The sequence below is a fragment of the Amblyraja radiata genome, chromosome 2, assembly GCF_010909765.2.
Source record: "Amblyraja radiata isolate CabotCenter1 chromosome 2, sAmbRad1.1.pri, whole genome shotgun sequence".
Classification (NCBI taxonomy): Eukaryota; Metazoa; Chordata; class Chondrichthyes; order Rajiformes; family Rajidae; genus Amblyraja; species Amblyraja radiata.
The window spans coordinates 69643818-69664282 of record NC_045957.1 but is presented as its reverse complement, the minus strand read 5'-3'; the positions used below and the strand labels follow the sequence as shown (position 1 = coordinate 69664282).

The window sequence follows — 20465 nt, the reverse complement described above, 5'->3', positions numbered from 1 at the left end:
GAATAAATGTATGAATGAAATGCAGTGTGTTGAATGAATTCCTGAATTTGTAAATGTGACCGCAGCATTGAATCACCTCTCGCACTCATGTCACCCTAGCGGGGCTACATGCCCTTAGGCGGCCTAAGGCGACATTTTCACACTCTTATATCCGTGTGCAGCAGAGGCGACGTGCGTTTGGCGCCAAACGTTAGCTTTGGCGTGCCATGTTTAGCGCCAAACGTGAGCTTTGGTGTGCAGACGACATCCTGGAAAAAATGTCCGGTTTCTTCCAGGTAGGCGATATACCCTCCCGGGCAATATACCCTCCACTTCTCTTTTATGAATGGGGATTTAGTTCCCCTTTCTTCAAGGACCGACCGGAGGTTCCGCTGTCACCTCTGCGGGCCACCCTCGGTGAACGTCCTGTCTCCCTGTCCCTGGGATAGTAGGGGGCGATCAAACAGCACAATACCCCCCTCCCCCTCCAGAGGAATCCGCTCCCCGATGGTCCGCTATGGCGACAAGTGGCAGTTCGCCCACAGCCCGAGCTGCGCGACCCCAAGAACAAGACGTCCCTTGCACACCATCAGCTTCTGCCCATACGGGGAGCGTGTTCCTCTGGAGTTGGAACGGGGCTGGGCTGGAGTTGCTGATCTGGGATCTCCGTGCTTGCAGTGGGCCTGGGGGTCGGTGTCCCGATAAGGGGGCACAGCTCGGGCTGTGGGCGAACTGCCACTTGTCGCCGTAGTGGCCCATCGGGGAACGGCTTCTGGTGGTCCTGACGTCTCCGGCCAGTTTGCAGTTTTCCTCTGGAGTTGGAACGGGGCTGGGCTGCTGCTGGCTGTGGGTCTCTGGGATCTCCGTGCTTGCAGTGGGCCTGGGGGTCGGTGTCCCGTTGGTCCTGACGTCTCCGGTGACTGGCACTGACCCACTGGCATCGCCGACGTGAAGACAGTGCAAAGCCCCCGCGCCGGTGCAATGGGCGGGGAGCTGGAGAGGGGAGGGAAGGGAAGGGGTCACACACATGGCCGGGAAGCAGAGGGGTGGGTGTAGGTGGGGTGAAACTGAAGGGAGCGACAATCTGCTGCTGCCTGCCCGCGGAGTTAAAAAGTTCCCACGCAAGACTCACGATACACTGTGTATCGCGAGTCTACCGTGGGAACTTTTTAACTCAGCGGGCAGGCAGCAGCATATTGTCAATTATTAACCCTCCCGCGCAATATACCCTCACCTTCTCTTTTATGAATGGGGATTTAGTTCCCCTTTCTTCGAGGACCGACCGGAGGTTCCGCTGTCACCTCTGCGGGCCGCCCTCGGTGAACGTTTTCAAGGACCTTTCTTCAAGGACCGAAAAAATGTCCGCTATTCGGAGGTTTTCGTTATTTGGATCTTCGGATAAAAGGTTGTGCACCTGTACTATAAAGGAAGAAAAAATCCCTTCAAATGAAGTCACTGCAAATCTGGCAAACAAATAAGCCAACTCACATTTTTGAGTCAGTCGTTTCACTATCTGTTAAATTACTTTACCCATCATTGGGGAGCAACATATTCATCAAGGGAAAAATCAAATGGATTTAAGGAAGTTAAACAACAGACAATAAAATGGCCGTGTTTCATGCCATAATACTATTTGCTGTGGATAACCATATCTTCAAGAAAATTCATACAAAATCAAAGTTGTTAAAAATTGCAAACAAAACAAATCAGTTCAAGAAAGTAAATAACCATGGGATACAAACACAAAATATAATGACGGCTTAATCAAAATGTTATTTTCTGTGAACAGATTATGATTGGTTTAAACTATGTAAACGATAAAAAAATATCTTTAGGGAAATAATTTAACTGGATTTTCCATGCGCACTTAGTTCAAACGAGTATTTTTACAGAAGCCTTCCATCAATGAGCCGTAGAAAATTATCAGATAAATAGCTTGTTATTATGTATTCTCATTGGAAATTGAACAATCCAAATTAGAAAAAATGACAAACAACTGTAATGCTTACAGTGAATAAAGACAACATGATCAGGACTTTTCTGTATGGAAAAAACATAAAAAACATTCATGGGCGAAGGCTATTGGCGGTAAAGAAATTGGCATTTCATTCCCAATCCTCAATGTCTGAGGGTGAGGAATGATGGGATGGTTTCTCAGACTGATGCAGTCTAAATGGGGAAGGTACGCACAGGAAACAAATACACAATATTTGTAACATATTATTATGCACACTAAAAGCAGTTAACACAATTAACAAACAAAATATCAGATATCTTTGACTTTGAATGGGACTGAAGATTGAGTAAAAATAGAAATATGCAAGACCAATATGATGGATCTTCAACTGTTGTAACCGCAGACAGGTCAATTGTGCATGACAATCAATAGAGTTTGCAAGGTTATGTTTGGTTTCCAAATTCCTCAATGGCTTCATCCTCCCTATTGTGATAATTTCCTTAAACCCTATAGTGCTTATGCACCAGAATGCAAATGCCACTGCAAGCTTTACCTTCAGATGCCAAGATCCTAATTAACTCACCACACAACCACACTAAATCTTTCCTTACTCCTTTAAGACATCACTTAAATTGTAAACCTGACCAAATCTTTGGTCAACTGCCACAACATCTTGTGACTTTTTGGACAGAGCCCCGGAGTGAAACATTAGGATCAATTACTAGATTAGTGGCACTATATAAATAGAGAAATGTAGCTACAATAAGAATATTGATCAATCACATTCAAATTCTGGAACCTTGCCCTCAATCATTCAATATTGCATGGTCTTTCAATATCTTGTTCAGGTTGGCAGGATTCCAGGGTTCAAAATATTTTTTTGTTTTATATTGTTTTCATTATTATCCATGCAAACAATATTGTATTGAATGCTGACCTCAAACTATTATAAATGAACTGTCCCACAGTTCTTACTGCATACTTAGTACCACAGATTGCAATACAAATTTTAGAGGATGTACCTAGAAAAATGGACAAGGGAGAGCCAGTGGATGTAGTGTACCTGGACTTTCAGAAAGCATTTGATAAGGTTCCACATAGGAGATTAGTGGGCAAAATTAGAGCACATGGTATTGGGGGTATAGTGCTGACATGGATAGAAAATATGGTTGGCAAACAGGAAACAAAGAGAAGGGATTAACGGGTCCCTTTCAGAATGGCAGGCAGTGACTAGTGGGGTGCCGCGAGGCTCGGTGCTGGGACCACAGCTATTTACAATATACATCAATTATTTAGATGAAGGGATTCAAAGTAACATTAGCAAATTTGCAGATGACACATGGCTGGGTGGCAGTGTGAACTGTGAGGAGGATGCTCTGAGAATCCAGGGTGACTTGGACAGTTTGGGTGAGTGGGCAGATGCAGTTTAATGTGGATAAATGTGAGGTTATCCACTTTTGTAGCAAAAACAGGAAGGCAGATTATTATCTGAATGGTGTCAAATTGGGAAAAGAGGAAGTACAACGGGATCTGGGGGTCCTTGTTCATCAGTCAATGAAAGTCAATCAAATAAGATCAAATAGAACAAGATGCCCTACAACTTTAGGCTGTGCACGCCATACGCAAGAAGAAGTCAATGAAAGTAAGCATGCAGGTACAGCAGGCAGTGAAGAAAGTGAATGGCATGTTGGCCTTCATTACAAGAGGAGTTGAGTATGGGAGCGAAGAGGTCCTTTTGCAGTTGTACAGGGCCCTAGTGAGACCACACCAGGAGTATTGTGTGCAGTTTTGGTCTCCAAATGTGAGGAAGGACATTCTTGCTATTGAGGGGATTCAGCGTAGGTTCACAAGGTTAATTCCCGGGATGGCGGGACTGTCATATGCTGAGAGAATGGAGCGGCTAGGCTTGTATATTCTGGAATTTAGAAGGATGAGAGGGAATCTTATTGAAACATGTAAGATTATTAAGGGTTTGGACACGCTAGAGGCAGGAAACATGTTCCCGATGGTAGGTGTTCAGAACCAGGGGCCACAGTTTAAGAATAAGGGGTAAGCCATTTAGAATGGAGATGAGGAAGCACTTTTTCCACACAGAGTTGTGAGTCTAGAATTCTCTGCCTCAGAAGGAGGTGAAGGCCAGTTCTCTGGATACATTCAAGAGCTAGATAGGGCTCTTGAAGAGAGCGGAGTCAGGGGATATGGGGAGAAGGCAGGAACGGGTTACTGATTGTGGATGATCAGCCATGATCACATTGAATGGCGGTGCCCTAATTTTGTCCACTAATCTCCTATATGGGACCTTATCAAATGCTTTCTGAAAGTCCAGGTACACTACATCCACTGGCTCTCCCTTGTCCATTTTCCTAGTTACATCTTCAAAAAATTCCAGAAGATTAGTCAAGCATGATTTCCCCTTCGTAAATCCATGCTGACTCAGACCGATCCTGTTACTGCTATCCAAATGTGCGGCTATCTCATCTTTTATAATTGACTCCAGCATCTTCCCCACCACCGATGTCAGGCTAACTGGTCTATAATTCCCCGTTTTCTCTCTCCCGCCTTTCTTAAAAAGTGGGATAACATTAGCTACCCTCCAATCCACAGGAACTGATCCTGAGTCTATATAACATTGGAAAATTATCACCAATGCATCCACGATTTCTAGAACCACTTCCTTAAGTACCCTGGGATGCAGACCATCAGGCCCTGGGGATTTATCAGCCTTCAGTCCCATCAGTCTATCCAACACCATTTCCTGCCTAATGTGGATTTCCTTCAGTCACCCCAGATCCTCTGGCCACTACTATATCAGGAAGATTGTTTATGTCCTCCTTAGTGAAGACAAATCCAAAGTACCTGTTCAACTCATCTGCCATTTCCTTGTTCCCCATAATAAATGCACCTTTTTCGGTCCAACTTTAGTCTTAACTAAATTTTTTCCTCTTCACATACCTAAAGAAGCTTTTACTATCCTGCTTTATATTCTTGGCTAGCTTACCTTCGTACCTCATCTTTTCTCCCTGTATTGTTTTTTTGGTTAACTTCTGTTGTTCTTTAAACATTACCCAATCCTCTTGCTTCCCGCTCATCTTTGCTACGTTGTACTTCTTCGCTTTAATTTTTATACTGTCCCTGACGTCCCTTGTCAGCCATGGTCGTCCCTTTCTCCCCTTGGAATCTTTCTTCCTCCTAAGAATGAACTGATCCTGCACCTTCTGTATTATTCCTAGAAGCACCTGGCATTTTTGTTCCACTGTCATCCCTGCTAGTGTATCTTTCCAGTCAACTTTGGCCAGCTCCTCCCTCATGGCCCCACAGTCCCCTTTATTCAACTGCAACACTGACACCTCCGATCTACTCTTCTCCCTCTCCAATTATAGATGAAACCTGACCATGTTATGGTCACGGCCTCCTAATAGCTCATTAACCTCGAGGTCCTTTATCAAATCCGGTTCATTACATAACACTAAAACCAGAATTGCCTTTTCCCTGGTAGGCTGCAATACAAGCTGTTCAAAGAATCCATCACAAAGGCATTCTACAAAGTCCCTTTCTTGGGGTCCAGTACCAATCTGATTTTCCCAGTCTACCTGCATGTTGAAATCTCCCATAACAACCACAGCATTACTTTTACTACATGCCAATTTTAACTTCTGATTCAACTTGCACCCTATGTCCAGGCTACTGTTTGGGGCCCTGTAGATTAGTCCCATAGTTCTATCCATACTGACTCCACATCTCCTGTTTCAATGTCACCCCTTGCAAGGGACTGAATTTCATTCCTCATCAACAGGGCAATCCCACCCCCTCTGCCCACCTGTCTGTCTTTTCGATAGGAGATATACCCTTGAATATTCAGTTCCCAGCCCTGGCCCTCTTGCAGCCATGTCTCAGTAATTCCCACAACATCATACTTGCCCGTTTCTAACTGAGCTTCAAGCTCATCCACTTTATTCCTTATACTTCGCGCATTCATATACAGTACTTTGACCTCCGTATTCACTTCCCTCCTCGCAATTGGCCCTGACCTTACTCTGTTGTCCATTCTCAAGCTTTCCTTCCCATTAATTTGAGAATCTTTTGTAATTTTTCCTGTAGCCACTTCCCCTTCAACTCCATCTTTATACTCCCAATTTGTCAATCCTTCCCCCCCACTATTTAGTTTAAACCCACACGTGTAGCCCTAGCTTTATCTTTAGTCAGCTTCATTAAATAGGGCAGCAGACATATTTAATTCTGAATTGAATCTTGATGGTTCCATTTCAACAATATGTACATAATTTTTGACTCTGTACATAACAAATACTTACCTTAATTGATAGCTTAATAGTTTCAAGCGTGTTAGATGGTCTTGATATTACTGACAAGGCAATCACATACTCTCTAAAATCAATTGTTCCATCTTTAATCTGAAAGAAATAACCAATTAGTAATTTGCAAACCAAAGCAAATCTGGTGAACTTCATTTTGGTGTTGTTTATTTTTTTTAAATCAACCTAGATGGTATTATTTTATATGAAGAAAGAATGAAACATGAAGACATTTAAGACTGAAGAAATGCAGAGGCTGCTCTATGCCATGGAGGTTCAATTTAAAAAGAGTATGAGACATCTCAGTCACACCTTGAAATAATGCAATTGTCAATTTTCATTGAAAACTTTTATTGTTAGTAAGTCTGACATATATTCCACATATCTAATATCCATAACTTTAAAAGAAAATTAGCCAGTCATCTTAGTGGCCAGTATTTTTAAGCAGTTGCAGTTAATCTTGATATTTATTGATCATTGCTGGAATGTAAAAAAAAACCTTCCACTGGTGAAATATACAACCACCATTTTATCACTATGATCATCGATCAAATCCAAAATGATATTGCACGAATAGAGTCAATAGGGGTAAGTTATGCCATGTCTCCAAAGAACACAGTGTAATTCTAAATGCAAACAAATTGCAAAAATGTGTCAGCAAAAATACGAGTTTAGCTTTCAAATGAGCAGAAAGCACGAGAGACATTCCCTGCAGAACATGGCAGAGCTAACTCCAAAGAACTCCATTGTTGCTCTACCATTATGGAATTGATCAATGAATATGGATAGAAAATGGCTGGTGTATATTTCTCCTGTGGAAGTTTTTTTTTCACTGTCTAGGCTTGGGGGAAAAAACATCTTCATGCATATATTAAGCCTTCAACCAAAGTTTCAGATGGATGGCAAAACCCTTGCAGCAAATTAATATAATCACAGGATATATCTGTGATTATATTAATTGGGAGAGTATAAAAGTACAAATGCATTTTTTTTTTTTTTTTAATATTCCGAGGCAAGAAGGATCCAACTCTCAATCTGCAAATTCACTCAGTAGAGGTCACCATTCGGACAATATTGATTACAATGTATTCAGTATAAATTCAGTAATTCATACAGTGGTTAACAGTACCATTGAGGATCTGTGGAAAATATGTACAGTTGACTTTATGCTATGATTTGTTGTCAATCAATATGGACGAAAATGTGCACCTACGTTTCTTACTATTGAAATTAGAAAAAATAGTAGAATTAGAAAACCAATATTTGTACAATTATCATAACATATTAAATCAATACAAATTAGAAGTTGCACAGGGAAGTATTGCTATTAAACTTAAAATTACAATTGCACTCTTACATATTAATAATTTCATAAATAATTATGACACAACTAGCTTTTTATAATATATACTAGACCAAGTGCAGACCCGTTGGGTCTGCTCCCCCAATGGTGTGATCCCCCAACCAAATATTCCACCATGCACTCGTCTCCTCCAATGGAACTGAAGCCGTCCCCAAATGTAAGATTCCAGCACTCCCCTGCCTCCCTCAGCAGTGGATTTAAAAAAAAATCCAATTGCACCTCCCCTGCCTGCAGCAGTGAAAGGTTCAGAGTGTTCCTGTCTTGCAAGTTTGTTTCGAAGTGTGTTGGAAGCTGTTTCGAAGTGTGTTGGAAGCTGATAGGAAGGAGCAGCCGTCAACAAATCAAAAGGCAGAAAGTCAACGAATCAAAAGGCAGACAGGCAGCCGGACGGATGGCAGCCGGTCGGATGGCACGAGAGTTTTAATAGTAAATAGATAGATAGATATTCTGGCTATTTTATGCTGTCCTCTAAATCTGTATCCTCTGGCCACATGCCATCCTGTCACCAGAAAGTGTTTTCCTATATTTACTTGACCAAAAAAATGGATAGAAATTACGAATCTCCTCTTAATTTTCTCAATTGCCAACAGGGCTTCACCGTTTCCCAACATCTGCCCTCGGAGTTTGGCATTAAGTCCTAGAGTGTTATGTTTCAGACCAGGCAAGTCAAAGTTTAAGACTTACTTCAGTTTCAAGGCTGAACAGTAGTAGTCCCATTTTGAAAGACTGTCTCACTACTTAAGCTGAGGCCAACTATTATGTTGTATTTTGCCCAGCATCTTTTGCAAATCAATGGCTGAAAAATTCACTCGGCTAAACAAGTGGCTGAAATCTGCATTGTATCTAAAGTAGAAATATGTTCAATTTTCAGTGGGCAATGCTCAAATGAGCAATACATAATGGAAATAATTACAGATGTAGCCACTGGATAAATCATCTTAGATTTGCTAGTGGGCAACCTCTGGCAATTTAAAAGATTACATTTTCTGCAATTCATGCACAGAGTGCTTAAAAAACATTATGTGAATTAAATTCTGATTTCATGTGCATTTTAACCACACTACTCTCATCTACCAAATACTTCTTCCAATAGGCCTGTAAATGTGGTCATCCCCTTTCCATTATTAGATATACACTCAATGGCACCAATCATATGGTTGTTTATATGATTTTTAAGGTCAATTTTTCATTGCTTTTCTATGAATTTTATTACTGCCGCATCTTCCTGCTCTTGCTTTTAAGTGCTACCAATGGGTCCCATAATTGCAAAGGGAACATTTTCAAACCAAAAATTGAATAATCAGGCAAGTTAATGAACACACAGCATTATTATGCCATAATGTACAACCTTTGGCTTACATCTCCCATTGGATAGATAGAAGATGTCACTTGGATAAATTAATTTTAATTTTTGGGGACTTTTCTTAGCCTTTCCCAAGCAATACCAGTTTATAAATTTAACAAGGTCCACATATTCAGTGGCATGTTCGGTGTGGCGCGCCTTATGGCAGCGGCTCGACTGCAGTTCGTCCATCTTTTCTTTCTTTTTGTCCCATTAGGTGTATGTTTTTAGTTCGATTTTTTAGATGTGTATATGTGGGAGGGTGGGGGAAACTTTTTAATCTCTTCCCTGTACGGGGACCCGACGTTATCCTTATCGGGTCGCAGTTGTCGTTGGGCCTAACATCATGCAGCCGGCGACATCCAACCGGAACCAACCCGAGAGCTCCAATCGTGGAGCCTGCAGACTCACCATCGCGGAGCAGGCCGACTTCGGAGCGTGGAGAGCTGTGGTGGTGCGCGGCTGCGACACGACTTCAGAGGCTCCGGCTGCAGGCCCTGTGGACGGTAACATCGGGAGCTCGCAGGTCCCTGGTGGGAGACCGCTATTCGGAGCTCCCGCAACAGCAACTTCTCCCGCCCGAATCGCGGGGTTAAAACGACCCGGTGCAAGGCCTTACATCGCCCGGCGCGGCTTTAATGGCCGCGGGACTTACCATCGCCTGCTGGGGGCTCTAACATCAAGACCCGGAGCAGGACCTTACATCGCCCGGCGCGGCCTTGACGGCCGCTGGACTTACTATTGCCCTCCAGTGGCTTTAACATCAGGAGCCCCGGTCGCCTCGACGCAGCAGTTGGACTGCTTGACCGCGGGAGAAGAATAAAGAACAGGGAAGAGAGAAGACTTTTGCCTTCCATCACAGTGAGGAGGTGTTTGGAGATTCACTGTGATGGATATTTATGTAAATTGTGTTAATTGTGTGCCTTAGTTTTTTTTTTAATGATGTTATGACTGCAGGAACGAAATTTCATCCGAACCATGTCTGTTTGAATGACAATAAATGGCATTTTATTCTATTCTATGTTTGCCGAGAGTATAATTCACCTCATCAAAAAGTGCAAAGATATCTGTTAATGCATCAGTGATTGGCAGCTTCAAATAATCAGCGAATATCTCCAGAGTTATTCGTTTTCCTCTCTCTCTTTTGGCACTCTCTGCAAGTTCATCCAGTTCTTTTTCAACTTGTTTAGGCTTTAAACTAGAAAAAAAAATTAACACAGTCAATCAACCAGCATTAATTCTAAAATTAAAAAGACAAATGCAGTAAAAAGTTAATTTATCATTTGCTTTAGTAAGTAAAATTTCCTTTTGAAAGTGCATTCTCTGCATGAGACTTTCCACCAATCAGCATCTATTCCAACCCTTCCCCCAAGCATTTGTACTTATTTGAAGCAATGGTTTTTATGCAATTAATACTGAACTTTCGAAGAAAGCTATTTTGAAGGATAGGAATTGTGCACTTCTAGTGCACATCCATGAGATGAATTAAATGACTTGGCATGTCTGCAAATGATATTTCATAATTGGGAGCTAATCTAACAGGGCAGTGAAGTAAATGATGGAAGGGATCAGCTCTGCTTATTTTATTCAGCCCTTTTGGCAGAACTGATATTGTTCCTTTGGAAATTAAAGATAAAGAAAACATTTCAGACACCAGAGCTCTTGGCTTTTAGTTTTGAAGATTTGCTCAAATTTACTTAGCAGTTCCTACAACAATCTTCAAAAAACAGAAAATTAGGAGCGTTATTCTGTTTTTGGGATGTGGGTCTCATCGACAAGGCCAGTGTTTACTGCCCATCCATAATTGTCCTCAAGATGATGGTGATCGATCTTCTTGAACTGCTGGTCAAGATACTCCCACAATTTTAGCACATGCAGATTTCCAAGAATTAGATCCATCGACAAGAAGGAAAAGTGATCAACTTGCAAATAAAGATCTGGGTAACCTTGAATAAAATACATTAATTGCTGAGGTGACCCGTTGTCTTGTCAAACACATTTCATTGTACCGTTGACCCTGTGTTAACCTACATATGACAAATAAAACTGAACTGAACTGAGATGTGCACAGCAATTCTTTTCAAAACACAGAGTGGTGGGTGCCTTGAATGTGCTGTCAGGAGTGGGGGGGGAGGCAGATACAAACATGCCTTTTAAGGGGCTTTTAGGTAGGCAAATACATATGCAGGGAATGGAGCGATATGGATTGGATCATATGGAGGGGTAGGATATCAGTTTAACTTGACATCATGGATATTGTGGGCTGAAGGATTTGCTCCTGTGCTGTAGTGTCCCATGTCCTGTTCCAAACCTGTTCATAATTATAATGCCAGGCACACTGTAAACTACATATAGAAATGTTAGTCAGTAGAATGTCGGCTAACCAAGAAATTTAATTTGAACTAATCTCAATAATTTCTATCGATTTCCAAAACCTATTGCAACAGTAGTAATCAGAGGCAGCAGCTAATGTTTGATCATCCAAGAAAAAATGAGCTGCCTTTGTAAGCTGTATTTCATTTTATCTTATCTATTAATTATTTACATAAGAACCATAAACCTCTGATTAAAGTAAATAAATAAATGTGACTGGAAAAGAACTGGAAAATTGGAAAGAAAGTATTAATTACTCAACAAAAGGGCTGTGGAGGAAATGCCAATGTGACTGGTAGGTTAAAAATTAGTAAAATTAGTATTTTTTAAAATTTAGTTTGACAAATGAAAATTGGAAGACAGAAATGTTAGGTCGACATTGAGAAAAATGGAAATATTTACACTCATTCTATATTTTGGAGAATTTAACAGTAGATTATAACTGAACAATTCTTTTACTTGCACCCAAACTATGTTGACTACCCAAATCAGTCTGGATGTTTATAATCTCTATAACTGTTAAACCAGGCGCCAACCTATGGAAGCTGCAAAATTAGAATGACATGCTTGCCAAATAGCAAACACAACATTGCAACGCCAGAGACCCGGGTTTGATCCCGACTACGGGTGCTGTCAGTATGGAGTTTGTACATTCTCCCGTGACCTGTGTGGGTTTCCCCGGGATCTCCGGTTTCCTCCCACACTCCAAAGGCGTACAGGTTTGTAGGTTAATTGGCTTGGTAAAATTGTAAATGGTCCCTCAATATATGTAGGATAGTGTTAATGTCTGGGGATCACTGGTCGGCACGGACTTTGTGGGCCGAAGGGCGTGTTTCCATGCTGCATCTCAAAACTAAACTACCCACAACAGACAAAATAAGGCAATCCCAAAGCAGATCCTACTAAATCTCATCACGGGAGATGGTGAACGATTAAAACAGCTACTTGGAGAAGACTCCAAAAATATCTCCATCCTCAACAACTGCTGGGCCCAGCAGGCAAGCAGAAAAGATAAATCTGGAACTCTCACAACCACGTTCAACGAGAAATACTGAGGGGATGATATATCACTGCTTCATGTTGAGATTCTCAGCTTACAGAAATTGACCAATTCAATTCACTGCATATGATATTGAGCAACCGCCTAGAGCACTCAGTGCTGTAGCCAACGGAACTACACACCACAAGCTGTTGTAGTAGAGAAAACCTGCAATCCAGAACCATTGCATCAGCTGATCTGGTACTTTAAAAACACTGCCATTTCCCTAATGTGGAAAACTGTCCAATTATGCTCTGTTTATGAAAAACGGTTGAACCTCATGTGATAAATTACCACTCGGACAACTTGCAAAGCAAAATAGTCAACCACAGTATTATCAACCAGCTCTTGCTCTCCAATAAATAACCTGCTCACCAACATTCAGGTCAGGTTTTGCCAGGATATCTTTTCTCCAGACTTCAAGCCTTGGTTAAATGGACGAAAAAGCTGAATTCCAGAGGCGAGTGGCGAGTGACTATTCTTGACATCATTGCAGCATTTCAATATATCATCAAATGTTTCTGGTAAAAATGAAGTCAATGAATCAAGGGAATCAAGGAAAATATACTAATGGTTGTATTCATTTCTTGTATAAAGATGATTGATATAATAGGAAATCGACCATCCTAGCCCAGGGCACCGATGAAAGAGTTCAAACGGCTGGTCCCAGACTCAACCATCTTGAGCTACTTTGTCAACAATCTTTCTTCCATCATAGGGTCAGAACTGGTCAGAAGTACCAGAAGTGCAATATTTCTTACATTTGCTGCTACTCAGAGAATGGAGCAATACATGCCTGCATGCAGCAGGAGCAAGGCAACACACAATACATGACAAATAGCATTACACCACATAAATGCCAGGTAATAACCATCTCCAAACAAGTATAATCATCTACACTTGATACTCAAATACCGCCACCACCAACATCTTTGTAAGAGAACTTGGTTCAAATTTAAACTGGATTAGCCACAAATATAGTGTGAATGCAACATTAGTTCAGCGGCTGGGATTAGTGACCAACCTGCTGACATGCAAACCTTTCCACTATCTACAAGCCACAGGTCAGGAACAGAATACTCTCCATTTGTCTGGATGAGTATAGATCTAAACATCTCTCAAGCAGCTTGACAATCTGGACAAAAGGAAGAAACGTAATTAGCACCATCTGTCACCCTAAACATGTCCTCCACCACCAGTGCACTGGCTGCATAATGCACTGCAATTACTCACCCAAACATCACCTGTTAAACTTGAAGGTAGACAAAAATGCTGGAGAATCTCAGCGGGTGAGGCAGCATATATGGAGCAAAGGAAATAGGCAACGTTTCAGGTCGAAACCCTTCTTCAGACTGATGTGAGGGTGTGGGGGGGCGGGATGAAGAAGGGAAGAGGTGGAGCCAGTGGGCTGAGGGAGAGCTGAGAAGGGGAGGAGAAAGTACTACCTGAAATTAGAGGTCAATGTTCATACTGCTTGGGTGCAAACTGCCCAAGCGAAATATGAGTTGCAGCTCCTCCAATTTACGGTGGTCCTCACTCTGGCCATGGAGGAGGCCCAGGACAGAAAAGTTCCGATGTTGCCTATTTCCTTCGCTCCACAGATGCCTCACCCGCTGAGTTTCTCCAGCATTTTTGTCTCCCTTCGATTTTCCAGCATTCTTTAAGCAGTTCCTTCATAAACAACCTGTTAAACTTGACTGTGAACTCTATCACCAGAGATGACGAGGGCAGCAGGTACATGGGGAACACCAGCACCTCCAAGTTACAAACCACTCTGACCAGGAAATATGTAGCCATTGTTGCTGGATCTGTATTTTGAAATTCCCTACCAAACACTGCATCAAGGGGAATTATATATAGCAATAAATAGTGGTTGTGTCAATATCATCGGAATCCTAGAAAATGAATAAAATTACTGAAGAGCAAATGTATTATGATACCTTTGGAAATTCTTAATTATCAACCTTATACTAAACTTAAAGGGTCATTCCCAAACATTTAGTTATTCAGAAGCTATTGAGCAAATAATTTAAAAAAATCATATACCTGATGTATTTTGCTGGCAAACTAATATCGTTAACTTCTTCAAAAATCATGAACGGCACTTTTTAAATATAATGCCAATATTCCTTCCAGAGATGTGATACATAATTTGCACCAGTAAACTAACATAAAGGTACTATGATTCGAAATATGATTGAAATAATTACTTATTTTTCTCCTGTGAAATATTTTCTTTTTACAGTAAGTATCTTCGTAAGGAAAGGTATAAGGAAAGTACTGTTTAGGCTGGAAATGTGAAATTAAGGCAAAAAAAGCACGAGTGCCTTGTATTTTTGAAAGTAAGAACCTACTTGAGTTTTCTGACAAGCTTTGCAAATTCTAGCAGACAGGTATACAGCGGAAGTTTCAGTTGACTCTCGGACATTACAATCTGACAATCTTCAAAAGTATAGTCAGTCACAGGAACACCAAGAGCACTAAGGGGGACAGATTAAAAATAATTAAATATTACAGAAATATTAAGATAAAAAATAATTAAATATTACAAGATGTGAGGCATGATTAAAGGAACATTTCTTTGAACATTTCATACATAAATATACTGAATGAAGCAGCTGTTAGCCAGCAATAAACAAAGAGTTGCTGGCTCCCTCCCACCAAACAGCTCAAATGTTATTTTAGACACAAAGTGCTGGATTAACTCAGCAGCTACGGTAGTATCTCTGGAGCAAAAGGATGGGCGGCGATATGAGATAATTCAATGTTCATACTGTAGGTTGTTAGCTACCCAAGCAAAATAAGAGGCGATGCTCCTACAATTTGCATGTGGCCTCACTCTGGCAATGGAGGAGACCCAGGACAGAAAAGTCAGACTGGGAATGGGAATGGTAGTTGAAATGGCTGGCTACTGCGAGATTGGGACACGGAATCAAAAGAAAAAGTGCTGCATATTATAAGCAGCAAGTTGGCCACCAGATTAGACATTTTATAATCAGTAATATTAGAAAAATAGATTCTGTTGTTCTTTATTTTGGTCATGAAGAGATGATGTTGATGAGTTCCTGCTAATGAAAGAGTCTGGATTTTGCATAGTACAAGCAGTTCAACAAGGAATTGCCAGCAAGCATAAAACTTCTGCAGATGCAATTCCATTAAGGGAGTGTACCATTCTGTGGCAACTTTCCAGCACTTAAAACTGGGAACTCTGCCTAACTGGTACAGGCACAGCACCTTTTATTTCAGTGGGGGAACAGCTCAGATGAGTTTAGGGTGGTGTCAATTTACATCTTTTTAAAATCACCTGCGTTTAAATGTTCCAAATATTTAAGGTGAGAGGCGCAAGATCTAGTAAGAACCTGAGGGGCAAATCTTTCACGCAGCGGGTGGTGAGTAAATGAATCGAGCTGCCACAGGAGGTAGTAGAGAATGGGGTCGACAACCTTGTTCTGCATAGGGGATGGAACGCATGTCTGTGAGTGGATGGCGGGGTACATTTATCTCGTGTACACATGGCTCTCGCTCCCATCCCTGCCCCGGATGGCAGGCATCAAATCACGTGTTCACAGAAAGTAGACAAAAATGCTGAGGAAACTCAGCAGGTGAGGCAGCCTCATGCAATCCTTGCATGTCTCACCCGCTGAGTTTCTCCAGCTTGTCTACCTTCGATTTTTCCAGCATCTGTAGTTCTTTCTTAAATGTGTTCATAGAAGGTGCACGGCTGTGCCGGCGGCTTTGCGCAGGATGCGGTACAGACAGAGCTCGGCCGCGCTCTGGGAGGTTGGATGATTACGGGGTAAAAAATCCGCCTGCGGGCCGGGTGATTTCGGGGGCCGTAGGTTGCTGACCCCTGTAGTAGAGGCAGGTACTATAAAGGCATTCAAAACATTTGGACAGGTACATGGATAGGAAAAGTTTAGAGGGATATGGGCGCAACGTGGGCAAATGGGACTAGCTTAGATGTGGCATCTTGGTCGGCATGGACAAATTAGGGCGAAGGGCCTGTTTCCATGCTATATATGATTGATTCAAATTGCTTTTTATCTGTTTTTTTTAATATTTCCATCAACGATGCTTTTCCATTAGTTTTGAACTTATGGAGACATTCAAAAACATTCAATATTTTGACAACATTGACAAATGACCATGTCTGGTAGTGTGGAATATCTGTTTTATTTTGTAAGCCATTTTCTAGGCTTGGTTTGTTCTTACCCGTACTTATTGCCACATCAGTCTTTCCTTTAAAAATATACATTTTAAAAATATCATTAATGCCTCATATTATTTTCCCCCGGGGTGGGTTGGGGGAGGAGCCAATAATCCCTTTAAGTTTCCATAGTGAATATTGACACTCAATTACTGATTTTAGGCTACAAGAAGCATCTTCTGACTGTGATTATTGTAAAAACAAAGTATTTCTAAAATTTTGGTCATAAGGCTCGAGTATGGAGGAATATATTTGGAGTATAGGGTGATTTCACGAAAGGTCACTGGAGCGTAAATCCCCACTCACGTGACCGAAAATTTTAACTGGGGGACAAGCGTCACTTCCGGTACATGTTAGTGGATGGGAAAACACGCACTTTCACACCCGTTAAAAACATCGAAAACGGCCAGTTTTTGAGCTGCAATTGAGTGAGCCGGTCGGGGTGACCGTGAGGAACAGCTACCTAAATTTACAGTCCAAAAAAAAGATAGAAACTAAGGTAAATACAAGAGGGAGCTGAAGGGGCAAAATAAGCGGAAGTGCTAGCGGACATTTTTCGTGGAGATTTAAAGATCCAAAATATCGGGAATTATCGCGTTTGCTCGCTGCATTTCATCAAAAGTGGCATTATTGACTTTGTTATCTTTATTCATTTGTTAGATGAAAAGTATTAAAAGTTAGAAACCCGTCAGTAAAATTGCAAAATCGCCCATGGTTCTCGGGTGGGTTTTAACATGCAAAATGAAAATGCTTCTGAAGCTCCATTTACCATTTAAATAATCGTAAACTCTCAATGCGTTTGGAAATCAATTTTACTCAGATGCAAGCTTACGATTATTTAAATGGTAAATGGAGCTTCAGAAGCGTGCACTGGAAGATAGGACAGTAAAGACAGCGAATTGGACGATGTACTTCAGGAACCAGGGCACCGAATTTAAGAGCATGGAAGTTATAGTACAGCCTTGCAAAACATTGATGTTGGTTTGGGGTCCTTGTAATAATAAAGCCCTCACACAATGTCAGGTTATACACTGTTTATTTAGAATAAACAATTACAAGCTCTCATTTGTGAGTTCACCTCAGACTGCGGAGTGCAGTAGACCGCGACGCTAATAAGCTAGTGGGCGTAACTACAAAAGCATGACTCATAACATGAGCCACTAATCTACATCCCCCCCCTCTTAAAGAATCAATAATATTGTATATCCATAACTAAGCAAAGCAAAAATCACAACGCAATTCACAAAAATCACTATGTAGTCAAACATAGTCCGGATACTTCACAACCGGCACGTGTACGATAGAGGCCATCTCCATTCCTCTTCCCCAGGGACAGAGTTAGTGATTTCACCGCCGTGGGGGAGTGGACCAACGCCTCTGGAGCCGAAGCAAGAGACTGTGGCACAGGCGAAGATGGGACAGACAGAGGAACTGTCACAGGCATGGATTGTTGTGCTGGCAAGAGCATGCGAGGGTCACCAGATGCAGATTGAAATGAACTTGTACGATCCAGATAATGATGAGGGATTGGCTCGTTCACAGGCAGAAGATGTTGTCTGTTGCGTCGGTAGATGCCGCCATCGGCTCTAACAATGTTACGAGCGTGGATCCGAAGCTAGACCAAGAATCACCCCAACACAGTCATGGCCTTTGTCATTCTGTAAGCGGACCACCTGTCCTTGGGTCAATGGCAGCAGAGGCCTGCTCGTCTTGTCGAACCATTTTTTTTTAATGTCGCGCTTCTGTCGTAACCTGGTTTGAATATCCTCAGGTGGAAAGACATGTGGGACTAACGTTTGTTCTGCGACCGGCAACGGGGTACAGGTCAGCTTTGACAATAATCGTTGAGCAGGGGAACCCAAGGCAGGGTCATGGGAAATGTTGCGTAAGTTGAGCAAATCCAGGAACACGTCAGATTTGGCCCTGTGAGAGCGCTCCATGAGTTGTTTCGCACATCGGACAGCCCGTTCAGCCAGGCCATTAGACTGCGGATACTCAGGGCTGCTGGTGATGTGGTGCAAATTCCAGCGTCTGGCAAACTCTCGGAATTGTTGGCTGGTGAACTGGCTGCATTGTCAGTCAACAGCTTGCCTGGAGATCCATGGATTGAAAAATGACGAGATAATTTCGAAATCACACCGCTGGAAGTGGGGCTGCTGAGAAAATCAATGTCGAACCATCCTGAATACGAATCCACGAGCACCAGGTACTGCGTGCCATGCCACTCAAATAAATCAGCTGCCACTGTAGACCATGGGAGCGCAGGTACAGAATGTGGCAGAAGTGGTTGCTTTTGTTGATGAGGTGCCATGCTATTGCACACAGCACAAGCTGCCACATTGTCGTTGATGTATTCGGCCATCCCAGGCCAGTAAAACATGCTTTTTGCCTGTGAATCAGTGGCTTCAGCACCTGGGTGTCCTGCATGGACAGCGTCGAAATACCGGTGATGCAACGAAGCAGGAACCACGGCTTTGTGTTCTTTTAAAACAATCCCGTCTTGTAGCACTAATTCGTCCCGAACAGGGAAGAAAGGTCGGGCTGGCAAAGGAACGTTGTAGTGCTTGTCTGGCCAGCCACGCTTAATGACAGAGGTCAGGGACCGTAGGGTCTTGTTGGTGGTAGTGTGGGCAACCATGATGAAGGGAAGAAGGATACGGACATCACGATAAAGTCATCATCCTGTAAGGGCAGATCCTCGCAAGGTCTTCCGAAGTGCACGTGAAAGAGTGTCTGCCAGGTGCATATCCTTTCCACATTTGTAGGTGACAACGGTCATATTTTTGAAGTTGTAGTAACAGCCGTTGTAGGCGCGCTGGAGAGTTATGAATAGGTTTATTGAAAATGCTGATAAGAGGTTGGTAGTCGGTTTCAACTGTAACTGTGCGACCAAAGATGAAATCGTTGAACTTTTTGCAGGCAAAAACAACCGCTAGTAATTCCTTTTTAATTTGGGCGTATCGTTGTTCTGTGTCAGACATGGTGCGTGAGGCATAGGCGACAGGCTTAATGCCATGGCCATCATTCTGAAGGCATGCAGCGACCAGGCCATGTTATGAGGCGTCACATGTAAGTGTAACAGGCAGTCTATGATCAAAGTACGCTAGAGTAGCGGTGGCCGACATCTGCCGTTTAAGAGTGTCAAATGCTGTCTGTTGTTGTTCATGTTGGTCTCCAATTGGAGGCATGGGTTCGTATCCCACTTCTGACACCATGTTTGTTTGGAGTCCTTGTAATAATAAAGCTCTCACACCATGTCAGGTTATACACTGTTTATTTAGAATAAACAACAACAAGCTCTCACTTGAGAGTTCACGTCACACTGCGGACGGAGTGGAGTAGACCGCGACGCTAATAAGCTAGTGGGCGTAACTCCAAAAGCATGACTCATAACATGAGCCACTAATCTACAATTGATGAGTTCACTTCTGAAATAGTGTGTGAAATTTTGTTTACCCAAGCATAGAAAGGACAAAAATTGCATTAAGGAGGATGCAGGGGCAATTCACATGATTATGCCTTGGCAGCATCCTCAAATGGGATGCTAGTCCCTCAAATTTGGGGAGTCTTTAAACGGGAGGTTTGTGGGCACGATGAACTCACTTAATTCAGGGAGAGACAGAGAGAAAGGGGCAGAGACAGAAGGGCAAGAGACAGAGGGAGAGGGGGGTGGAGGGGAGGAGGAGAGGGACGGCGGGCGAGGGTGGGGTGAGAGATGGGAGGAGAGAGAGGGGGTGAAGGGAAGGGGTAGAGGGGGGAAGGGAGAGGGAGAGGTGGGGGGGAATGGAGGGTGGGGAGAGGATGGGGTGGAGGGAAGGGGGTAGGGGAGGGGTGGAAGGGGTTTAGGGGAGGGAGGGCAGGGGGGGGGAGAGGGAGAGGGGAGGAGAGGGAGAGG

General features: G+C 42.6%; 1 protein-coding gene across 1 annotated transcript in view; it reads right to left on the bottom strand.

The window, feature by feature from the left end:
* Nucleotides 1-20465, bottom strand: part of lpcat1 (lysophosphatidylcholine acyltransferase 1) — a 119370-nt gene that overhangs the window by 11026 nt on the left and 87879 nt on the right. Inside the window, exons 10-12 of the mRNA XM_033048311.1 lie at nt 14718-14843; nt 9996-10149; nt 6247-6345 (exon numbers count right to left, since the gene is read on the bottom strand). Coding sequence (XP_032904202.1) covers nt 6247-6345; nt 9996-10149; nt 14718-14843 — 379 coding nt within the window. The remainder of the gene's footprint in view (nt 1-6246; nt 6346-9995; nt 10150-14717; nt 14844-20465) is intronic.